This window comes from Ambystoma mexicanum, chromosome 9, assembly GCF_040938575.1.
Source record: "Ambystoma mexicanum isolate Mex_15411 chromosome 9, UKY_AmexF1_1, whole genome shotgun sequence".
NCBI classification, from domain to species: domain Eukaryota; kingdom Metazoa; phylum Chordata; class Amphibia; order Caudata; family Ambystomatidae; genus Ambystoma; species Ambystoma mexicanum.
Genome location: NC_090931.1, coordinates 1,221,736,393 through 1,221,756,243, shown reverse-complemented (window position 1 = coordinate 1,221,756,243; position 19,851 = coordinate 1,221,736,393). Strand labels below are relative to the sequence as shown.

General features: G+C 45.1%; 1 protein-coding gene across 4 annotated transcripts in view; it reads right to left on the bottom strand.

Annotated features, from left to right (window-relative positions):
- Window positions 1-19,851, bottom strand: part of MAP3K19 (mitogen-activated protein kinase kinase kinase 19) — a 749,356-nt gene that overhangs the window by 17,029 nt on the left and 712,476 nt on the right. For all 4 annotated transcript variants that reach the window (XM_069616558.1, XM_069616557.1, XM_069616559.1 and 1 more), the window contains one exon: window positions 71-202. In XM_069616558.1, the coding sequence (XP_069472659.1) occupies window positions 71-202 (132 nt within the window). The remainder of the gene's footprint in view (window positions 1-70; window positions 203-19,851) is intronic.

Below are 19,851 nucleotides of genomic sequence, written 5' to 3'. Positions count from 1 at the left end.
TGAAATTTCAGAAGAAAGAATATTACTATGGTGAGTGCAAGAAGGAATACATTGTCATCTTTGAACCTACCGTGCCATAAGCTCCTTTTCCAAGAACATCACCTTTGGTCCACATTACAGAGTCATCATTTATTGAAGAATATTTTGACAATGTAAGCTCATCACTTAAGCTACCCATGTTGCCCTCAGTGCCACAGGATTCCTAGAATGCAATTGAATAATGGGTAGAAACATATATTATTAGACCATTATTAATAAAAACGTGTCTTCCAAGTGATTAAATAGGTTAATTTTCCGAAAAGATTATTCAGTCAATGATTAAGCAAATGAACCCTTCAATCGACTTTATGAAGACTGATGACCCAAAGGTTCGGGTAGATCAGGCATCAATAGTTCAAGATTATAATGTAAATGTAACTACAAATGACCGTACAAAACACACACATATAGCCATACTCTCCGATTATGAAAATAATGTACACTGTTGTATTTCTACTCATGGTGGAACTGTGAAACAATTATAGTAAGGTTCTTGAAATATTAGGAAGTATGAAATATTGTCTTACTGCTACATCTGCTTTCTAATAAGGATGTATTAATATTAGGAAAGCATTTCTGAAAATTCGCTAAGAAATGTAAGCATATATAGGAAGGAAACGGCACCTTTTTACCGGAGAGACGGCTTATTCCCAAACCTACGCGGAGGGGTGTTGGGGTGTGTATTAACAAATGGTGAACCAAAACTACAAACTAGTTAGCCATCATCTAAAGACTAATGGCCCTATAAAGTGAAATTAACGGAACCCGCAATTGCACCATGGTTTAAAATATCTTATAAGCAAATGGTGTCAAGTGTGCTGTTTAACCCTGTTGCGTATTGACTATTGTTCTTATCAGAGACACCATTCACAAGGTCAAGAAGGTGGAATACCTGCCAAGGGCACTCTCAACCAATCTCCCTTGTTACTGGAATGGGGGTGGGCATTTCCAAGCCTCAGGGAACCTGGTGTTTGAATGCCTACCATCTCTTGTCGCACGACATGGGAGAGACTATGGGGGATGCCACCGATAACTATTTTTCAGAAGATATACACTCAGTGGACAGCACGGTGACCTTGTGGGAGGCAAATGGATAACAGCTATTAAGGACGCGTCAGGGACCCTGGAGGAGGCTGAGAAGGACATCGCCATTGCCTTTGCGGTTTGCTATGCCAGGCTGTATGCCAGTTCACCATGGGGAGGGAGGGGGATGGAAAGGCGATGATAACATACCTGGATGCGCTCCCCTTCAGGAGAATAACACTGGCACCGAGGGAAAAGTTGGGGTAGGATCTTACACTAGCCGAACTGGAGCACAGTTGTATGCAGCTGCAGACTGGCAAAACCCCAGGCCCTCATAGCCCCCTCCCGGAACTATGGAAACTTTTGGGGGAGCGGGTAAGTGGTTGTTTGCTAGCCATGCTATGCTATACGAAAGTAGGGATAGGGGTAGTTTACTGCTGGATCTACAGGAATCGGTTATTACCGTCATTCCTAAGAAGGGGAAGATGGAGGCCTGCGAATCCTATAGACCGATTTCTTTACTGAACAGCAAAGTAAAACTCCTAGTGAAGGCGAAGGCTAATAGACTGCTGATGGTTCCCCCTTAGGTGATTCACAAAGATTAGATTGGTTTCATGCCAGGAAGATCGACTTGCCTGAACTTGTGCCGGCTGTTTGGAGTGGTCACCGCTAAGGATTGGCTGCCCAGTCACATGAAGGCACTTCTCTCCCTAGATTCTTACAAGGCATTCAATACTGATTGGGAATTCCTGTGGGCAATACTATCAAAAAATGGGATTTGGCCCATCATTTATTAATTGGATTAAACTATTACATGACTCTCCAATCGCAAGGGTGAGGGTTTATCGTTCCCTCTCAGATCGTTTCTGTCAGCAGTGTGGAACGAGACAGGGGTGCCCCTTGTCTCCATTTCTGTTCACACTTATAATTGAGCCGCTGGCAGAGTAGATAAGGGGTGGCAGGTTGTTTAAGGATATTTGATGGCCGGGCGTACATGTGGATAAAATATCCCTATTCGCAGATTATGTTTGACTCATTTAAGTGACCCTGAGACGTTGGGTACCTAGGGCAGGCGGCGACCTTGAACCTACCAACGACCCACTCTGATATTTGGGTATATGGATTACAGGTACTGGGGATGAGTTCTTCCACTTGAATTGGGACCCTCTTGTCACCGGTTTCTTCAGGAACATTGACAGGTGGGTGGATCTCCCACTATCTGTATTGGGTAAGGTGACATTGTTTAAAATTGAGCCCTTTCCGAAATTCTTTCCCATAATGCAGGCCTAACCCTGTCTAATACCCACTACAGATTTCGATAAGCTGGACAAAGGAGTACGGAAAATGATGTGGGGATCGTCGTCACCGGGAATGGCTCTGGATACTTTAATGAATTTGGTTTGGATGGGCGGACTAAATCTGCCCAATCTACAGAAATATTTTTGAACCATTCAACTGGTAGCCACAAATGATTGCTTCTTCATGGAGGAAGGGGGGACCCAACAACAAGTTTGGAGAAAACCGAAATGGGATTGTGGACCCCTAGCCAAATGTTATATGGGAGATCATGCCCAGCGGACATCCCTCTAACGGCAAGCTGATGGTTAAAATTTGGCAGACTCTCATGAAGAAGATAAGGAATGGGAACTGGCTGGCTTTAGACCAACCCCTATAGGGCAACAAACTGATTCCCAAGCTCAGTGTGATTCAAGGACGCTAAGGATGGATACAGTAAGGTGTGTTGTCGCTGGGCGATGTGGTGAATGCTGAAGGGGTGGTACCAATTCACAATCTAAGGACCATATTCAAGGTGACCTCCAACATGATATTTCAATATGTACACAACTAAGCAGGCAGTCTGCTATCGCCTGAGAATCCCCTCTGCTGTGACTGGTTACTTTACAAACATTTTTAGAAAAAGCTACTCTCCACGGTGTATAGGTGGACTGCCAGTGTCACACTGAATTCTCTAGCCCGCTTAAAGGATAGTTCCGGGACTTTTTTTTTATTGTCCCTACGGTTCGGCCATGTGTTTTTAAGCATAAATCGGTAGATCGTAGAAAACTTTCCTATGGACCTTACCTGACTTTTCGTCCATTAACGCACTCGAAATCAGCCGCCATTTTGTCATAATCCTATCATTTCCCCCCATCGACCTGGCTCACCTGCGTTTGCGGCACTAAATCATATCCCCCGCCCCTGAAACAGACTTTATCTAAACATTCATATTCCCCGCCTCTATCCGTGACGTGACTGTGCTGCGTAGGCAAACGCGCCCAGGCGTCTTCTACGCGACTCCACACAGAACCCGGAAACCAACACAGATCAGCTCACAACACAGCGCGCCACAATTCGGAATATGAAACTGTACTTTTAAATCAAACCGCAAGATTGTCAATTTGGTAAAGTACATTTATTTGACATCAAATGTTTAGAGAATATTCAGCGATTTGCATTTTTCTTTGCTCTCGATCCAAAATAGTTCGTCTTGAGGCAAGCGATGTTCGTGTGCAGTACACAGGGTGTTGGTTTACGATAAAATAAGCTCTTCGGTCGCACTGATAATCGCATGGCTGTTCCAACAACGAGGCACTATGCCACCACAACGGTATGTATGTTGCATCTAGCCATTAGTACCGCGTAAGGGCATACTTGTACTTGGCGATCGTCCCATAAAATGGTCAGGGTGGTAACGTTGTTCATGCGGAGAAGCAACTGGCGGTTGTAAAAGCCATCCGCCGGTGTCTGGTACTCGTGACACATACAATAATGAAGGATGTACCTGTTTTAAAAACATAAAAAATTAAATAAGTCTCACCATCAGATCTTTATTAAAATTATTCATTTTATATATTAGGTCGGGAAATTATTTCATAGCTAGGACAGTGCAACTGGGTATTATACGTCATTTTAAGTAACCCACCCCCTCTCCTCCGCCTTTTTCAGAGCCGCCTGAGCGCCAGTGGACCACTTCGTCACTGATATGATATAATATGGCATTTGCAACGCGCCTATACACAAGTGTTTCAAGGCGTGGCGAGGCAGGGAGGGGGGGGGACAAGGAGAAGACAGACAACGATCCTACTAGGCCAGGTGTCATTCAGATCGCGCAAGTGCAGGGGTAGGGGGAAGGTAAAAGGGGAAGGGGAGGGGGGAAGTAGAGTACAAGGTAAGTAGCATAAAATAATAAATACATAGGGCCAGCTGGTGGCGAGTGCAAGGTAAGTGCAGAACAAGTGCTGGGAAGGGGGGGCTGTAGGATACTGAGACAGTCCCCCAGTGCAGGGGTTGACAGGGAGGCAGTGCAGGTGGAGAGTGGAAGGGCCCAGGACCGAGGTCGCAGACAGTGGACCAGTTGTAGCTGGGGAGAGGGAGAGAGAAACCAGAAGCAAAGAGGAAGGTTTTGAGGTGCTTCCGTAAAAGGAGATGGTTCTCCTCAAGATAGTGTGCGGTACAAAACAATATGCCACATAGAACGAACAAGTACAACTTAACCCGTCTTTAAAGCTACTGTATAGTAATTAAATTGCGGTATAAACTCATCTACAGAGTTACTTACATTATATTTGCATTTTCCATTGTGTCTGTGCGTAGGGCAGTCCCGAAATACCACTCCTTCTATGCCGACGTTATTTCTTCTAATGAACGAACATTAAATGGCTTTCGTTTCTGAAATTATATTCATTATCGTTTCTTACGTTATTACACCACACCCCTAAAAAGAAGTCTTTCGGGATGGTCCCGGCCTGTCAAGGTCAAATAACAATAGAACCTTATACTGAGTCGTGGGCCATTCCGGCACCCGAGCAAAAAATCAAAGCAGCTGACTTTCACTTTGAACGAGCACACATTCCTAGTTAGCTACATTCAGTGTAAGGCCATCTCACAGGACTTGAAATTTACACTCCATCTTTGCATTTTGTCTGCGTGCATTTGCAGCCCCAGAGAACCATAAATACGGAGACATTCTATATTTTTTGAAAAATGATTTATATTACTGTTTGGTTTAATTTAATGCGCAAATGAACAAGGTTGGATAGACACATTGCATGTACACTGAGCAATCACGTTTATTTACACAATACATAGCTACACATATTCAATGGGCCTGTGACATGAGGAGACTCCAGAGCAAAGTCACAGGTGACACCCGGGTGGTTCGCACTACTGCACGGTGAAGGGAGGGGGCAAGGGTGGAGAGACACATTGCATGTACACTGAGCAATCACTTTTATTTACACATTACATAGATACACATATTCAATGGGCCTGCAACATGAGGAGACTCGAGAGAACAGACAATCAAATTACAATCATTTAAACCGTGATGTGTATTTCTCAATGAGCTCTGCTTTAGGTGGACATGGAACAGAGGCAATGTTGGGTGGCAATGCAGTTGTCCCCTGCACAGGTTCGTTCACAACTCCATGTATGTGCCTATCTAGGACATCAACAATAAGTCTCTCAATAAACTCATATTGCATATGCTCAAACACTGGTTTGATCACCCATTATTTACTTCTTTTAGTGAAGGCCTTATTGTAGCGAAGCGTCCCTAAAGTTCCGGTCGTCCTACTTTGTTGACGGCCAACATTATGGTTATGTGCCAAGACCGCTAGAAGAGTCCGATTTATCATGCCCTCCATGCCAAAATGCAATCGTTTTGGCCTGTACTTTAGGCACATATTGTGGAACACCTCCAAATCTCCTGTGTGGCAAAATTCTGTGAGTCCCCTCAAATCTCTTGTTATAGTTTTATCAAATACAATCTTTTCAATGGCTTTGTGAGTGGGTGATGAAGGAATCAACCACTTCTTCTTCCGTGCCTCCTCTGTGGACAAATGGCCATGTTCACAATTGTGGAAATGTTGGTTTGTGGTCCAGCGGTGAACGTTGCTACAGTGTAGCATTACTGACCGCCATTTTTCCAGTAGAATTTCCAACAACCCTCCACATGTTTTTGAGCTCCACCAAAGATGGTTGCTGATTGACTTGGACCACTGTGAAATACCTTGCATATCTTTTTTTTTTACCTGCAGCCGACATTTTTTTATTGATTGTTTTTGCAAGATGCCATACGTCAAATTGGTGATTTATATTTTTGTACTCTTCTCTCATTGTCTTGGCAATTGAAACGTGTCTGTCCGTGGCTATCAGGTCGATCACCATTCCCCGCGATTGTAGTTCTTGCAATGATGCTACAAAGCCAACTTTCTCCATGGCCACTGAGGATGTACTTTGTGACACCTGCACGACCACCGAACTCACAATTTTCTTACTTTCCATGTCCTGAAAGTGGTAGGTGCAGTACTTGGCTGAAAATCCTGGGCTGTCGCACTGTCCATCACCGGCTAGCCTGAACCGTTTGCCCGCGAATGTACTATCAATAGACATTTTTTCCATTCTCCAAGCTTCGCTAATGGCTGGAAATAGATAATCGGTTTGGTATTTGTAGAACTGAGTTTTCGCAATGAAATGGATTCCCACAAACTGAAAGAAATACTCTAACTTTTTAAAACTTGAACCACTAAAAAGTGTGGCCGCTGCACAAAGTAGATTGCCTGCTGGCAGTTGCCCCAGCATGGGTTGTGCAGACCATGAGAAAGGATGATATTTTGTACAGGTGGCATGTATTTTAAGGTTAGTGCCTCGAATTGCACGAGTCACATTAATCAATGGCTCCCCACATACTTCCCCACCAACCGAATGCCCACATTTCATCCTAATAATAATATCAATCAAACAACTATCGAATACAATGAATTTGGCCTCTTTCCTTATACTGTCACTCTGCATCCCAGCTGGTTCGGCCTGTAACGTTGAGGACATGTCACTCACATGAAAGGTAGAATCTCTGATATCGTCTTCCGCTATGTTCAGTGATATTGATGGTGTTTCATTGTCGTCCACTTCATTCTCTTCCATTGCAACATCTGTTCCTTCTCCGGCGATGGGTGAATAAAACAATTTCTTCAACTTTCTCGCGGTCTTAGTTTTTGCGGGTGTGGATTCTGTGAATTGATCTCCGACTGCATCCGAACTACCAGGAGGACATTCACTATCAATGGCTGGTGGTGGTGTAGCTCCGTTGTCAATCACTTCATATTCTTCCCATTGGCACGATGCATCTCCAGTCCCTGCCAAAAGGTTTGACAAGCAACATATCTCGTTCACTTCACTGTCTGTGTAGATCTAGTTCATACACCCACTCGCAACTAGAGGACAGATTGGAAAAGGGATGTTCAGTTTAAACACAACTTACAGTATTGAACTATTAACAGTGAAAAACAACATAATATAGTGACCAGGACACTAACCTTCTTTTGCTTTCTTTTCTTTGAAACTTTCTTGCCTCGAACTTCAACATCAGGACGCTGTTGCTCCGACTCGACTGCAAGGACTATATTTTCATGATAAGCACATCCATCACGCACTGACGCTCCATCGACTCCCTGAAACATAGAACTTTCATTAGTATGCATAATAATATTGAAAACACAAAATGTACTTGGGGACCAATACCCATGTACATCTCAATAGCAAAACACGAATGAACGCATTGTGTAGAACATTCAAACGACAATTATTCACGCATTGTTGATCTAGTTAGATGGAACTGTCAAGATCCATACCTCGGGCTCCGCATAGACTTCCATTGATATTATTGAAGATGACGCTTCATCAACTCCCTGAAACACAGTAATTGCATTAGTATGGTTTTCTATTTTGTTAAAAAGAACATAAACTTTGTGCAGGCGTCAACGGCTCATCTAAATAGACCTGCACAAATGTTCAGTTGTCTAAAATAAATAATGGATATCTAAATATGATTCGATTTGCTCGATCGTTGGAAGTGTCACCACCCAGAGATCTGCATCAACTACTAGGGGTGATGTTCTTGTAGAAGAAGCTCCGTCATCTCCCTGAAACATAGTACTTGCGTTAATAAAGAAGGAAGTATAGCGGATGTAATCACGTCATGTGATCTCGCTTGATCGAACTGTCAGTATCCATACCTCGAAATGCATAAGAACATCAAGGGACGCTGTAACTGCGGTGCACACTTCTGCAAGCTGTTGCGCCGACCCGTAACTGCATGCTCCCCCTTCTTCTTGGACTAATGCTCCATCGACTCCCTGAAACATAGGACTTTCATTAGTAATGAACACAATATTGAAAAAAGAAGACACATAGGAGGGCGACGACAGAAGGACATATCAATGGCTAAAAACAAAAGAAACATTGTGTGTAACAATCACACTACAAGAATGCAAGATCTGATGATCTCCATTGATGGAACTGTCCGGAAACGTACCTCGAGCATCTGAGTGACATCAACGGTTGTCGTCAATGCGTTGGACTCCTCAGCATTTCCCTGAAAGACAGTACTTGCGTTATTTTGGATAACAATAATTATAACTGAAAACAAAGACTAGAGGACGAGTACTAGGGTGTACCATTAGGTAAAATAATTACACGATAAATTAAAACTATTGATTTACATGCCTAAAACAAGTCAGTGGCAGAATAGCTAAGTAAGATTACCCGATAGGCGCTTGAAGTGGCTGATGACTGCAATAACGACACGGATGGAGAATCTTCCGCCTTCATATTGAGTGGATACATAAATGGGGAAATTATTGTTAGCTAATGCTACACACTACCGCAAGGCCGAGAGCTAAATACGTAAACTTGACTCACCAGTGGAGGGATGTGGACGAATAGAGTGGGAATAGCGGTTGAGAGCAATTTTCGCTTCGCTCGCGGTGTGTTCTTCTTTATTAGCAATGATGTGGAGTACATGTCTGAGCTAAAGTGCCTGCTGCAGATGCGGTATCGATCACCCCTCTTGTCCGCAAAGACTTCTAGGACTCTACTTTCAAGCTCAGAGGGTGGATATCCGCAATGTCGGACCCATTCTCTTATCTGATCTATTGTCTTAGGGAAAACATGCATTATAGTACCTTCAGATTTATTATGGGTATTCGAAGGGCAACCGCCAATGGAACAGGCAGGCATTGTGGAAAGTTCTGAAAAGTAAAGATCAACAATTCTCTATGAATACCAATGTGTTAAAAAATTAAATGACACATAAAAGGTTCAATGCAAGGTTTGTTTTGGTTCTTGGAACTATACACGTTATTCACATGCGGATAAGTATTTGAATAAGTTTAAAAAAATAGAAAAATAATTTGACTAAACTCAGAACATGTGACTAGTTCCTTGCATGTACTGTCTTGAACGAAAAGAAAACATGGATGCAATTTGATGACTACTAGCAAATAGATATAAATTAAAATATTGGACGCAAAATGATTATGGTACATGGCCTTACCTTGACGAACAAACAGTTAGATGCAGGGATCAGAGTAGTTTCTTGTCGTAGAACAGGGAGCAGTTCACAGGTTGCAAACTGACGAGTTTGCTCGAAGTGGTCACGGAAGTTCACAGAGACGAAGAGCAGATAACCAGCACCTTCACGGGTTGACTATCAAAGCGCAAAGAAGTTCTCATTAGAAATATGAAGTGGGTTATAAAGAATTCAAAACAGGGGTGTGTTTGTGAATGAATGACGTGTATATTTCGTGGCATTATGCGGTTTGCAGGGGGGCGTCCAGCGTGAGGGGGGATGCTTGGCAGGAGACACGGGGTCTGGAGGTAGACATGGGAACAACAACCCATGCTCTATAGACCACTTTGAAGTGTACATGGTCTTTGGCACCTCTTGGCCTTTATCGCTCCCTGACAGCTCCACTTGCCAGCACAAGTACCCCGGTGCGAACTGCCTTTGATAGGGTGGGGGGGTGGATTGGGGCGGTGGTCGTGCAGACAAGACACAGGAAGACTTGTGAATGGAGACACACTTATGTGGATTGCAGGGGGGCGTCCAGCGTGAGGGGGGATGCTTGGCAGGAGACACGGGGTCTGGAGGTAGACATGGGAACAACAACCCATGCTCTATAGACCACTTTGAAGTGTACATGGTCTTTGGCACCTCTTGGCCTTTATCGCTCCCTGACAGCTCCACTTGCCAGCGCAAGTACCCCGGTGCGAACTGCCTTTGATAGGGCGGGGGGTGGATTGGGGCGGTGGTCGTGCAGACAAGACTCGTTTGCCGCAGGGCCTCACCAAGGAGAGGCCATCTAACTGCATGTAAGAGGCAGGCTGCAGGATCTAATACTTGGAAGGCAGGGGGGTGAGTTTATAAATACCTCACCCTCCCAGGAGAATATATGGGTGCAGTTCACCCTGGAGACCCTGGATGCCTAGGCAGTTAGTCAGCAGCAGGCTGGCCTGTGGTGGCAAGGCGGCACGGGCCAGAGGGGGTCATCTCTGTACCCGGTGTCCAAAAGGATGATTTATTATGATCAACCATATTGATTATTTACATATAACCATGTTTTGTATCAATAAAATCCAACGGCCTTTTATTGCCAACGCTTGAACAAAGTGGTGTGGTAAGTATTTTTGGGGGAGGAGGCAAGGCCGGGAGGCTTGATGCCAACCCGCAAAATAACATATGTATGTCTGCTGCATATGGGTTCAACGGTTATGTGGATTGAAGGTGGGCGGCCAGCGTGAGGGAGGATGCTGGCCGGAGACATGTGGTGTGACAAGACAAGGCACAGGAAGACTATTTAATGGAGACACACTAGATTCATTTAAAAAATCAAAACAACCATTGTTAAAATATATGTTGGGTTTTATTTTAGATCTTAATTTCAATTGAACATAAATAATAAACATTACACATTGTAAAGTTCCGGTTGCAGCACATCCAGGGAAAATCCGCGGTATTGTCCACTGTCGCTGGGGAAATGTCTAATGGCAAGTACCGCACAGGCAGGTATTACTCTCCGAACGCGGTGTCCGAGCCTCCCGTGAAGCCACCAAGTGAAGCAACGATAGGACACCAGCCTGTACCACCTGTGAAAATGAAAGATGCAAACTGTATTAAAATGACAAAACTTTCTTATCAATGTCGATTCAGGTAAAAAATGTCATTCTGCTTTGAAAAAAATTCTATCTAGAAAATGCACAATATGGAACCAATTTACATGCCTTCGAATGATATGTAGATGTAATTTTATATGTGGGAGACGAACATAAAATAGTAGTGGCATCACTGACATCACAACCAGAGTATACTTACTCGTTACTCGGATTACGCGGACGAACAGTGCCGCGAAGTTCGTGCATAAGCATCATCATCATCCTCAACACGGTCCGTGAGAGGCAGGCTTCCCTGAACTCTGGCAGCTCGGTGATGCATTGCGGACTTGGCTCGCCTTCCGAAATGTAGGCCAAACACCCGGAATTTTCACGGCAGCAGCAGTTCTCCTCCTCAGTTGGCATTAGCTCGCACTGATTGCACGTGCACCAGGTGGAGACGCCGTCCATGCGACATGGTCCAGGCTCTTCATCCGTTGACTGGTCCTCCCAACTGCCGTCCGAATCCCCATCGTTTTCGCGTGCTTGCCTTTCCAGTAGTTCCTCCTCGGTGTACTCAGGCTCGTACATATACGGCATTATTGTAGCCATTGTGTGGTAAAGAAAGTAAAATAATTTACAGAGATGGTACAGGTGTTCACAAGGCCTAGAAGCGGCGAAGGTAGCTGACCAGAGCACAGAAACGAGTCACAGAATACTCAAAGTAACACAGAGAGAGTAATGGAATCGAAAATCTGCTGCTGTGTGTTGTGAAACGGTGTGTTTATACTTATTGAGGAAAGAGGCGTCCTGCCATTTCCATGGCGACACTTCATTAGCTGAGGCGCAGCGATTGTTGACACGAAACGTGCTTTGGCGTTGGGAAATGGGCGGTACGCGTCTGCTGTCAGGCTCAGGGGCGAGGGATTTGATTTAGTGCCGCAAACGCAGGTGAGCCAGGTCGATGGGGGGAAATGATAGGATTATGACAAAATGGCAGCTGATTTCGAGTGCGTTAATGGACGAAAAGTCGGGTAAGGTCCATAGGAAAGTTTTCTACGATCTACCGATTTATGCTTAAGAACACATGGCCGAACCGTAGGGACAATAAAAAAAAAGTCCCGGAACTATCCTTTAAGAGAGTGGTGGGAGAGAGATCTGGGACCACTGGTCGATGGGAACAGGCTTTGGGAATGGCTAGTGAGGTGGCCCTTGACTACAAACTCAGAGGTATTCAATTTAAAATTCGGCATAGGGTATATTACACCCCCAGCAGATGCATAGCATGAGGAGAAGAGAAAACGATCTATGCCTTAAGTGCAGGATAGAATTGGGGACTTATATGTATATGCTGTGGACTTGCCCAAAAATGCACGTTCCATGATTTTGAATCTCTTGGTAGCGAAGACTTGGTAACGGCACCCGAAATGGTGTATGCTCAGTCAGCAGGGATCTGTCCTCCACGGCCTATGGGAGAACCCTGATAAATGTGGCTGTGCCACTGGCGAAACATGGCATTGCAATCAAATGAGGGAGAGGACGTCCCCATGGCCCATACCTCATAAGACTAGATGTATGGGATTGGTAAAGCTAGTCTGTAAGAACAGGTGGTACCAGCAGAAACAAAACAAGCATTGGTAATGCTAACGGTTTGGGCTTTTGTGTAGGCACCGGAAAGGCACTTGCTAGGCCCTTCCATAGTGGTATTAGTTGCCCTTGATGGTAGCAGGTACAACATAGTTCTAGTACATGGGCATCAAATAGCAGTGCCTGGCAAATGTCTAACACACATAGGCCAAAACTGTTGGTTTTGCCAATGCTTGTTTTTAACAGCGAAGGACACCGTGCATATAAATCTAGTGGCTGAAGGCAGATCTGGTTAAGAATGTTTTTTTACACCAGTAGCAGGTTTACAGCTCCAATTGAGTCAATGGGCCTCCTTACAAGTTTGCCGGTCCGGTAACTATGGTACCGTTAAGCTTTCCAGAACCGTAGTTACCGGATCAGCAAACTACGAGTTCTGCTCACAAGTGCCTTTTCTCCTGCCAGTTCAGACCTGGCAGACGGACCGGCACTCGCGAGCAGAGCATGTCGGATGCACTGGCACCATTCTGAATGGTGCCGGTGCATACGGCCTCCCCATTCCCCAAATGGGAATGGGTAGCATTTTTTACTGGTGCCCGGGAATGGGCAAATACCAGGTCCGGTGGGCCGTAATGTCCTGGTAATTGCCCATTAACTGGCGCCAGTCAAATTCGCAAGTTCGGCGGCAGCCTGCCAGTTTTTCCTGTAAGGCTACCGCCGAATATGTAATGAGGCCCATTACCTCTGAAAAGATGGCTTTGAAAAACCACTGCCAGTCACTTGAGGCTTGATTAAAGCAAGCTCCAAGAGGTCCCAGAAGGTGTTTTGGAAGGGGAGTGGCCAAAGGGATTAGCATGGCCATGGCCAGTCAACGGGTGGGCGCCACCTAATAGCCCAAACTAAAAAGTAGTTACACAACCCAAGGGTTCCATCAAATTTGGATACAGCCTAGTTATGCAGATAATCTACCAAAAGTAATTTAGCTCAATTATTAACAGAACCAAAAGTTAACACGTGGTTAATCTCACACCTTTCAAAAGGTATTGTGCGCACACAACCATTAACACCATCGGATAGGAAATACCAATATTCCTGTGAGCACACAAATCACACTGCACCTGGATTGATTATGCTGGGGTTTACGTGGAAACCAGATTTATCAATAAAAGGACAAATAAAAACGTAGGCTTATAATTCCAAGATAACTGCTAAAATGGCCTTCATGAAATGAATGCTATTTAGTCTATGTAAATTGAAGAGCCAAATGTGTACATTGTGCACACAATCTTATTGTGTGATAGCTGCTTTTTACTGGTTTGGAAGGATAGCTCAGGGGCAATGCGCTCGCCTTGGCAGCACGACCACGTGGTGCAACCCGGGTCCACGCTTAGAAACCTCTAGGTATTAAGCGCATTATAAATAACCAATTACAATTACTGCACATTACACAATGATACCATTTCACAATCCCCCATGTTAAACTACAATTATCAGGAAGTCCTAAAATAAACCTACTCGGCCGTGCAGTAAGAAGGCATAGACACTAGAAATGCGGACCAGTGCATATCTCGGCATCAATGTCAGCAGTAACTTGCACACAATATGGATGCTGGCGATGATCTGACATTTTTTGACTAGCTGTACCTCTGCATTCTCAATCACATCAGTTTCTAAGGGTACTGACAATTGTTTGCTGAGCATGAGCGTTTCCATCCAGTGGGTGACAGAAACACCAGGAGCCAGAGCAGTGCACCCATAATAAGGGAATTCTGGAGCATTTGACTACAGTCCTTACAGTGAAATACAAGGGTAAACAACTGCAGAAAAGAAAGGACGTTTTTGATTTATGGAAGATGATTGAGAACGTAAAAGATACTAATTAGGGAGGGGCATGGAGCTCACACCAGGGGGACAAGCAAGCAGGAGCGGGTGTGATCCGAAACAGAATACAAGGGGATATATCCATTGGCAGCGCTCCCAGCGACGGGATAGACTGACCCAACCTATGTAGCGGCACGGCTTTGGCCCCCCCCCCCCATATATACCCACTCCAGCAATTGCTCCACCTCAGAAGTGCATAGGGAATTGGAAGGGGCAATAGAATCAGTGTGAGCAGAACTAGTGTGACTGCAGACAGTACAGAGCGAGGCAAAGGGGAGCAGTCTAGACGAGTGGAGAGAAGGGGACAATTTGTTCAGATTGGACAGCATGGCAATAAAGGATGTGCACATAGAGAAGAAAGAGAACGGGTGAGCAGTCAGCACAGGGTACGGAATGGTAAGGTCAGACAGAGCCAACAGGGGCTTAGGTGGAGATTCGGGGGAGGATGGGTGGAGTACTTTGGATGAGTTTGAAGATGACAGTAGGAGAACGCGCAACAAGTGCCAGAAATGCCTCGAGTGGAAAGTTTGTGGGATGAAAAAGGGTAAGGTAGTTTGGCCGGATGACGGTAGCGAGGAAAAAGGGAAGTGCCAGAACTAAAATAAGGGTATGTGCCCTGGGTGCAGATAGACAAGAACAATCTGATCAAAGCACTTCCGGCATTGACAGCAGGTGCAGGGAAGTGGATATATGCATTTGTAAAACAGACTGCGGGTATACCCCTTGCCATGGGCGATATGAAAAGTTTGCTAGTGGTGATTGTGGGAGACCAGACTGGAGACGTGTGGGTTAAAGCAGGATAGCCCAGAGTGAGGTTAGACAATGACTAGCATGACGGCACACTGTTCAATAAAATCAGAGCGTGTTGTGGGGCATTCTTTGGCGCACCTACCCTCACATGCCATACATACAGTCGAACATGCAATATGCTATGAGGGATGGCGAAGACCCTGCGCAGTATAATATTAAGGTTCAGGAGCTGTGGAGGGCGGAGACGGGGGACCAGTGGGACCAGTCAGTTCCTCTTTTCTACTTAGTTATCAAAAGGGTGTTACCAAAGGAAGTGTTGAAGGAACTAGACAAAACTGTGGGCATTGAAGCAAAGGGGTGGGCGGAAATTCAGAGTATAATAATACACCAATGCAAACGGATAAAGGAACGCAAAATGGAAATGGCACAACAATTGCAGGCAAATGAAGTGAAACTGGTGCAGTAGAAGCTGGGAAGATAGCTGTAACAGGGTGGTGTCCACACCTGCACAGACTGAGGCAACAAAGAGCGTGCAGCGTTCCGGCCAGACTATCAAACATTCTGGCCAAGTGGGGAGATGGACAGCAGTACCCCACATAGGAGTGGCAACAAGGAGGTGAGCAGCATGGGAGGGATGAATTTAGGGGGCTAGAGGGGGCTTTGGAGGGATGTATCCAAGAGGGGTGGGTATGGGTTCCTCGCAGTGTTGGAATATAATAAGACATACAATATTTATCACCCACCACCCCAGAATACACAACAGATGCCAAAACCAAGGATGACCTATGAAATACACAAAGCATATGCACAACTCCCACCCTGGCCCCAGGGGCGCATGCACAACAACAGCAATACCCATAGCAAACGAGTCCCTAGCACGGAAATGCTAACATGCACCCACCCAATGAAGTACCGAATGGCACAATAGAGTCCTATCGAAGGGTAAGCGTGATGGGAAGTAACCCTTTTAAGTTCCCTGTGTCAAATACAAACTGGGATTAGGACAGCCTAATGAGAGCGCTTGCGTGCCCAGTACTATCTACGACAGTTCACCCTGATGAGGAACCCTTGGTGGGGGCAGAGATAGGAAACAAACACTTAATTTTTATGTTTGACACAGGTGCCACAAAATCATGAATCAGTGAAGGAGATTTCCCACTATCAGGCCACACTCCTGATACGCAGGTATTCTCTGGGGCCGTCTCTACAGTTCCATGCACAAAAGAGGTCGCCATTAAGATAGGGGAGAAGGTGGTGTGGGCCACCCTATTCTATTCTGGAATACTCTATTATGAAAGTTCCCCAGTAAACTTGCTGGGCAGTGATCTGTGCAGCAAGCTCAACATGATGATTTCATTTACAGACAGTGGCATAGTTTGCGCCAAGCCAGGTATTTGCGCCATGAGAGCAATGTTAATATTAAATACATGCAATGGTAGGAGAAGTAGTGGTCCGTGGACATGTTTGTGTATGGAATAACTGTGCTTGTGGAGGCAGTGCCTCAGATTGGCAAAGGGTGTTGGGGGGTGCCCACAGATTTCATTTTTCACCCTGTTGTGTTCCTTGAGTTGGCGGCAAATACAATACTGTTCATAGATTTACAAGGATTGGTGATCTCGAAAAAAGGATAGTTGTCATAGGGATTGACGAGGATGGGTGTGAATGATGCAGAGTACTTTGCATTGACCCCACGGTAACCCTGAAGGAGGTGACTGACTTAGATTTGTTTGAGGACAAGCCGGATCACAGAGAAATAGTGCTAGCAATCTGTATCCCCTGGGAGATAATGGTGCAGTACAGGAAAGTCCAGTGCCCCATAATGGCCCTTGCAGCCCAACCCCAGTTCCTTGATGCTGATCTAGAGCAGGTGCCCGAGAGACTGTGGACAACTAACCCAATGACATAGGGTTCCTACAGGGAGGGACATTAGTGCACATAACATTGAAACCAGGAGCAATGTTACCCTGAGTGAAGAAATATCCACATTCCAGGGAGGCACAGGAGGCAATTAAGGATACCATCAGTTCCCTTCTCAACCAAGGGATAATTGTACCATCTACCTGCCCATGCAAAATGGCGATATATCCTATAAAAAGGCAACCAGGGGCAATTGAAGGATGATTCAGGATTTGCACCCCCCCCTAAATGATGTTGTGCACCAAGAGGTTCCCATGGTTCCTAACCTCGCCACGATCTTGTGTAGCATCCCCAAAAAAGCAACACTTTTTTTGGGGGGGATGGCTGCGGGGGACACCCCTGCAGCCCTTTTTATTTATTTAAAAAAAATGTAATGGCTTGAGCAAGGGTGCGGGGTCACCCCAGCAGCTGCCAGCACGGAATGAGTGATTTGGTCGAACTTTTTGGCCGCTCTGAATTTTTGAATGGCCAAATCACACATTCAGGCTTTTGAGCTTGGTCATTTTGGACAGTTCCCCCAGACTCACAGTACCTTGCCACTTTTACACATGGAGGATGAGGTTGGAACACTTCAGCTAACCTCAAGGGTAATGTGGGAGCCCCAGCATTTGCAATAGAATACTCCACGCAGATTTAGGCAACATCCAGGTGTCCAGCACGATCATTCAGTACATTGACGACCTGCTGGTGTGAAGTGACACTGAGCAACACTGCAGATAAGACTCCATTACACTTTTACAGCTCCTGGCACGCAAGGGATATCAAGTTGACAGGGCAAGCATACAACACTGTCTACAAGAGGTTCTATATCTAAGACATAATATCAGCAGATGGCAAAAGAATAATGCCAGATGACCAAGGACGTCATTTAGGGGTCGTCCGAGGTCGCCACTGTGACCTCTGAGGTCTCCCTTAAAAAAAGGGGGGGTTGTAATGAAAGCTCATGGGCTGTGGGCCAGCACCATCTGGCTCTTTACTTCTGGAGTGGCTGGCTTTCTTGTTCAGGCCCCTTAAAAAAAAGAAGAAAAATAAGAACAGGAGTGTCACAAGTGTAACACTTTCAGCACTGACCCTAAATAAGAAAGAATAGGAATACTAAATAATGTGTCTTTCTGGAATTCTATACAATAATTGCTAGACTCATTAAAGGTTTATTTCAGGCACACTTCAGGGGGTGAGTCACTGATTTAGTCTGTTCTTAAACGCCTCAACTCAGCCTTTCATCCTTCTGAGGTCAATAAATGAGTACCAACACAGTTTGGGTGATATTGGGTGTATATTTGTTCTATATAAAGCGCATAATCTTAAGTGCTATATAATAACACATCATTATCATTTGGTCATGGACGTCTGCTTTCATTCACAGTCATTTGGTAATATGGGCCTATACACACTGACCTTAATAATACATATGCGATCCATTCTTGTATGAAATGTACATCACATTATAGTGATATCGTAACCATATTTTCGCAGTGTACAATGCTATGTGATGCCACTTCCTGTTTTGTCAATGGGTGAAAGGTCATGTTCAATCGCTTCCTGCGATATCACTTCAGGGTGGGGTCAAATTACATCACTTCCTGTGATGTCATCAGGGGTCAAGGGTCATGTGATGTCACTTCCACTACCCCAGGCATTTTGGTGAAATGACGGCCTTGCAGATCGTGCTGCCTCTGTGCACACCAACCCACAGGGCACGACAGTAAAAGAAATGCAAAAGTTCCAAGGGTTGTGTATTAACTGCAGGGTATGGATCCTTAATTACGCTGCATACACAAGGCCGCACTTGCAGGGCTTCAAAGAAGTGCCAACAGACTGACAATAAAGTGGTTTGGACTGATGAGATTATACAGAGTTGCAATGATCTTAAAGAGGTAATATCAACTGGCCCGGTGCTTGCAACCCCAGATTATATGCAGGAATTTGACTTACTCTCCCACTCTAATGGCCATCTTATGACTGCGCTGTTGACACAAAATAGCTAAATTTGGCAGAAGCCACTGGCCTATCAAAGTGGCACCCTAGACTCAGCAATGAAGGGCAGTTCGCTTGAGAGCAGGCACTTGTGGCAGCAGCATTTGGAATTGAGAAAAGTTCAACAATTTTGATGAGATGCTCCATTACACTCTACATGGAACATCTTTGCCATTTTAGAGGGATCAAAATCTACCTTGACTACCCAAAGAGCGTCTGCATATGAAATAATTCTTTCTAGCACTAATATCCACATTGTATGATGCAAAACCCTGCAATATTCATCACAGAAATGTGCACTGATGAGGATTTGGCCAGACACGACAGGGTAACATACGAGGGGGAGGAGGATGACATCCCCAAGGCAAAGGACAGGCCACTCAATAAGGGTGGCCCTCTTTCTTGATGGGTCAGCGACAATTGATCAAGACATGGGTGTCAGACATACTGGTGCAGCAGTGGTGCGCCTAGTAGATGGTGAATATGAGGCATTCATTTTAAAAAGACTACCAATGCACTATTCTATGCAGGCAGCGGAACTCATTGCACTCATTGAAGCGCTCCAATCATCACAGGGATGTCACATGACCATTTATTCTGACTCGCCCTATGTCACTACCACAGTGCACACTGGTCTTTAACAATGGAAAGAGAGGGGCTCCAGGCGGGCGGAACGGTCCCCAGTAAAGCATGGCGCATTTTTGGACAAGCTCATTTTCGCACTCTCCCAGACTTCTGTAGTAGCAGTTG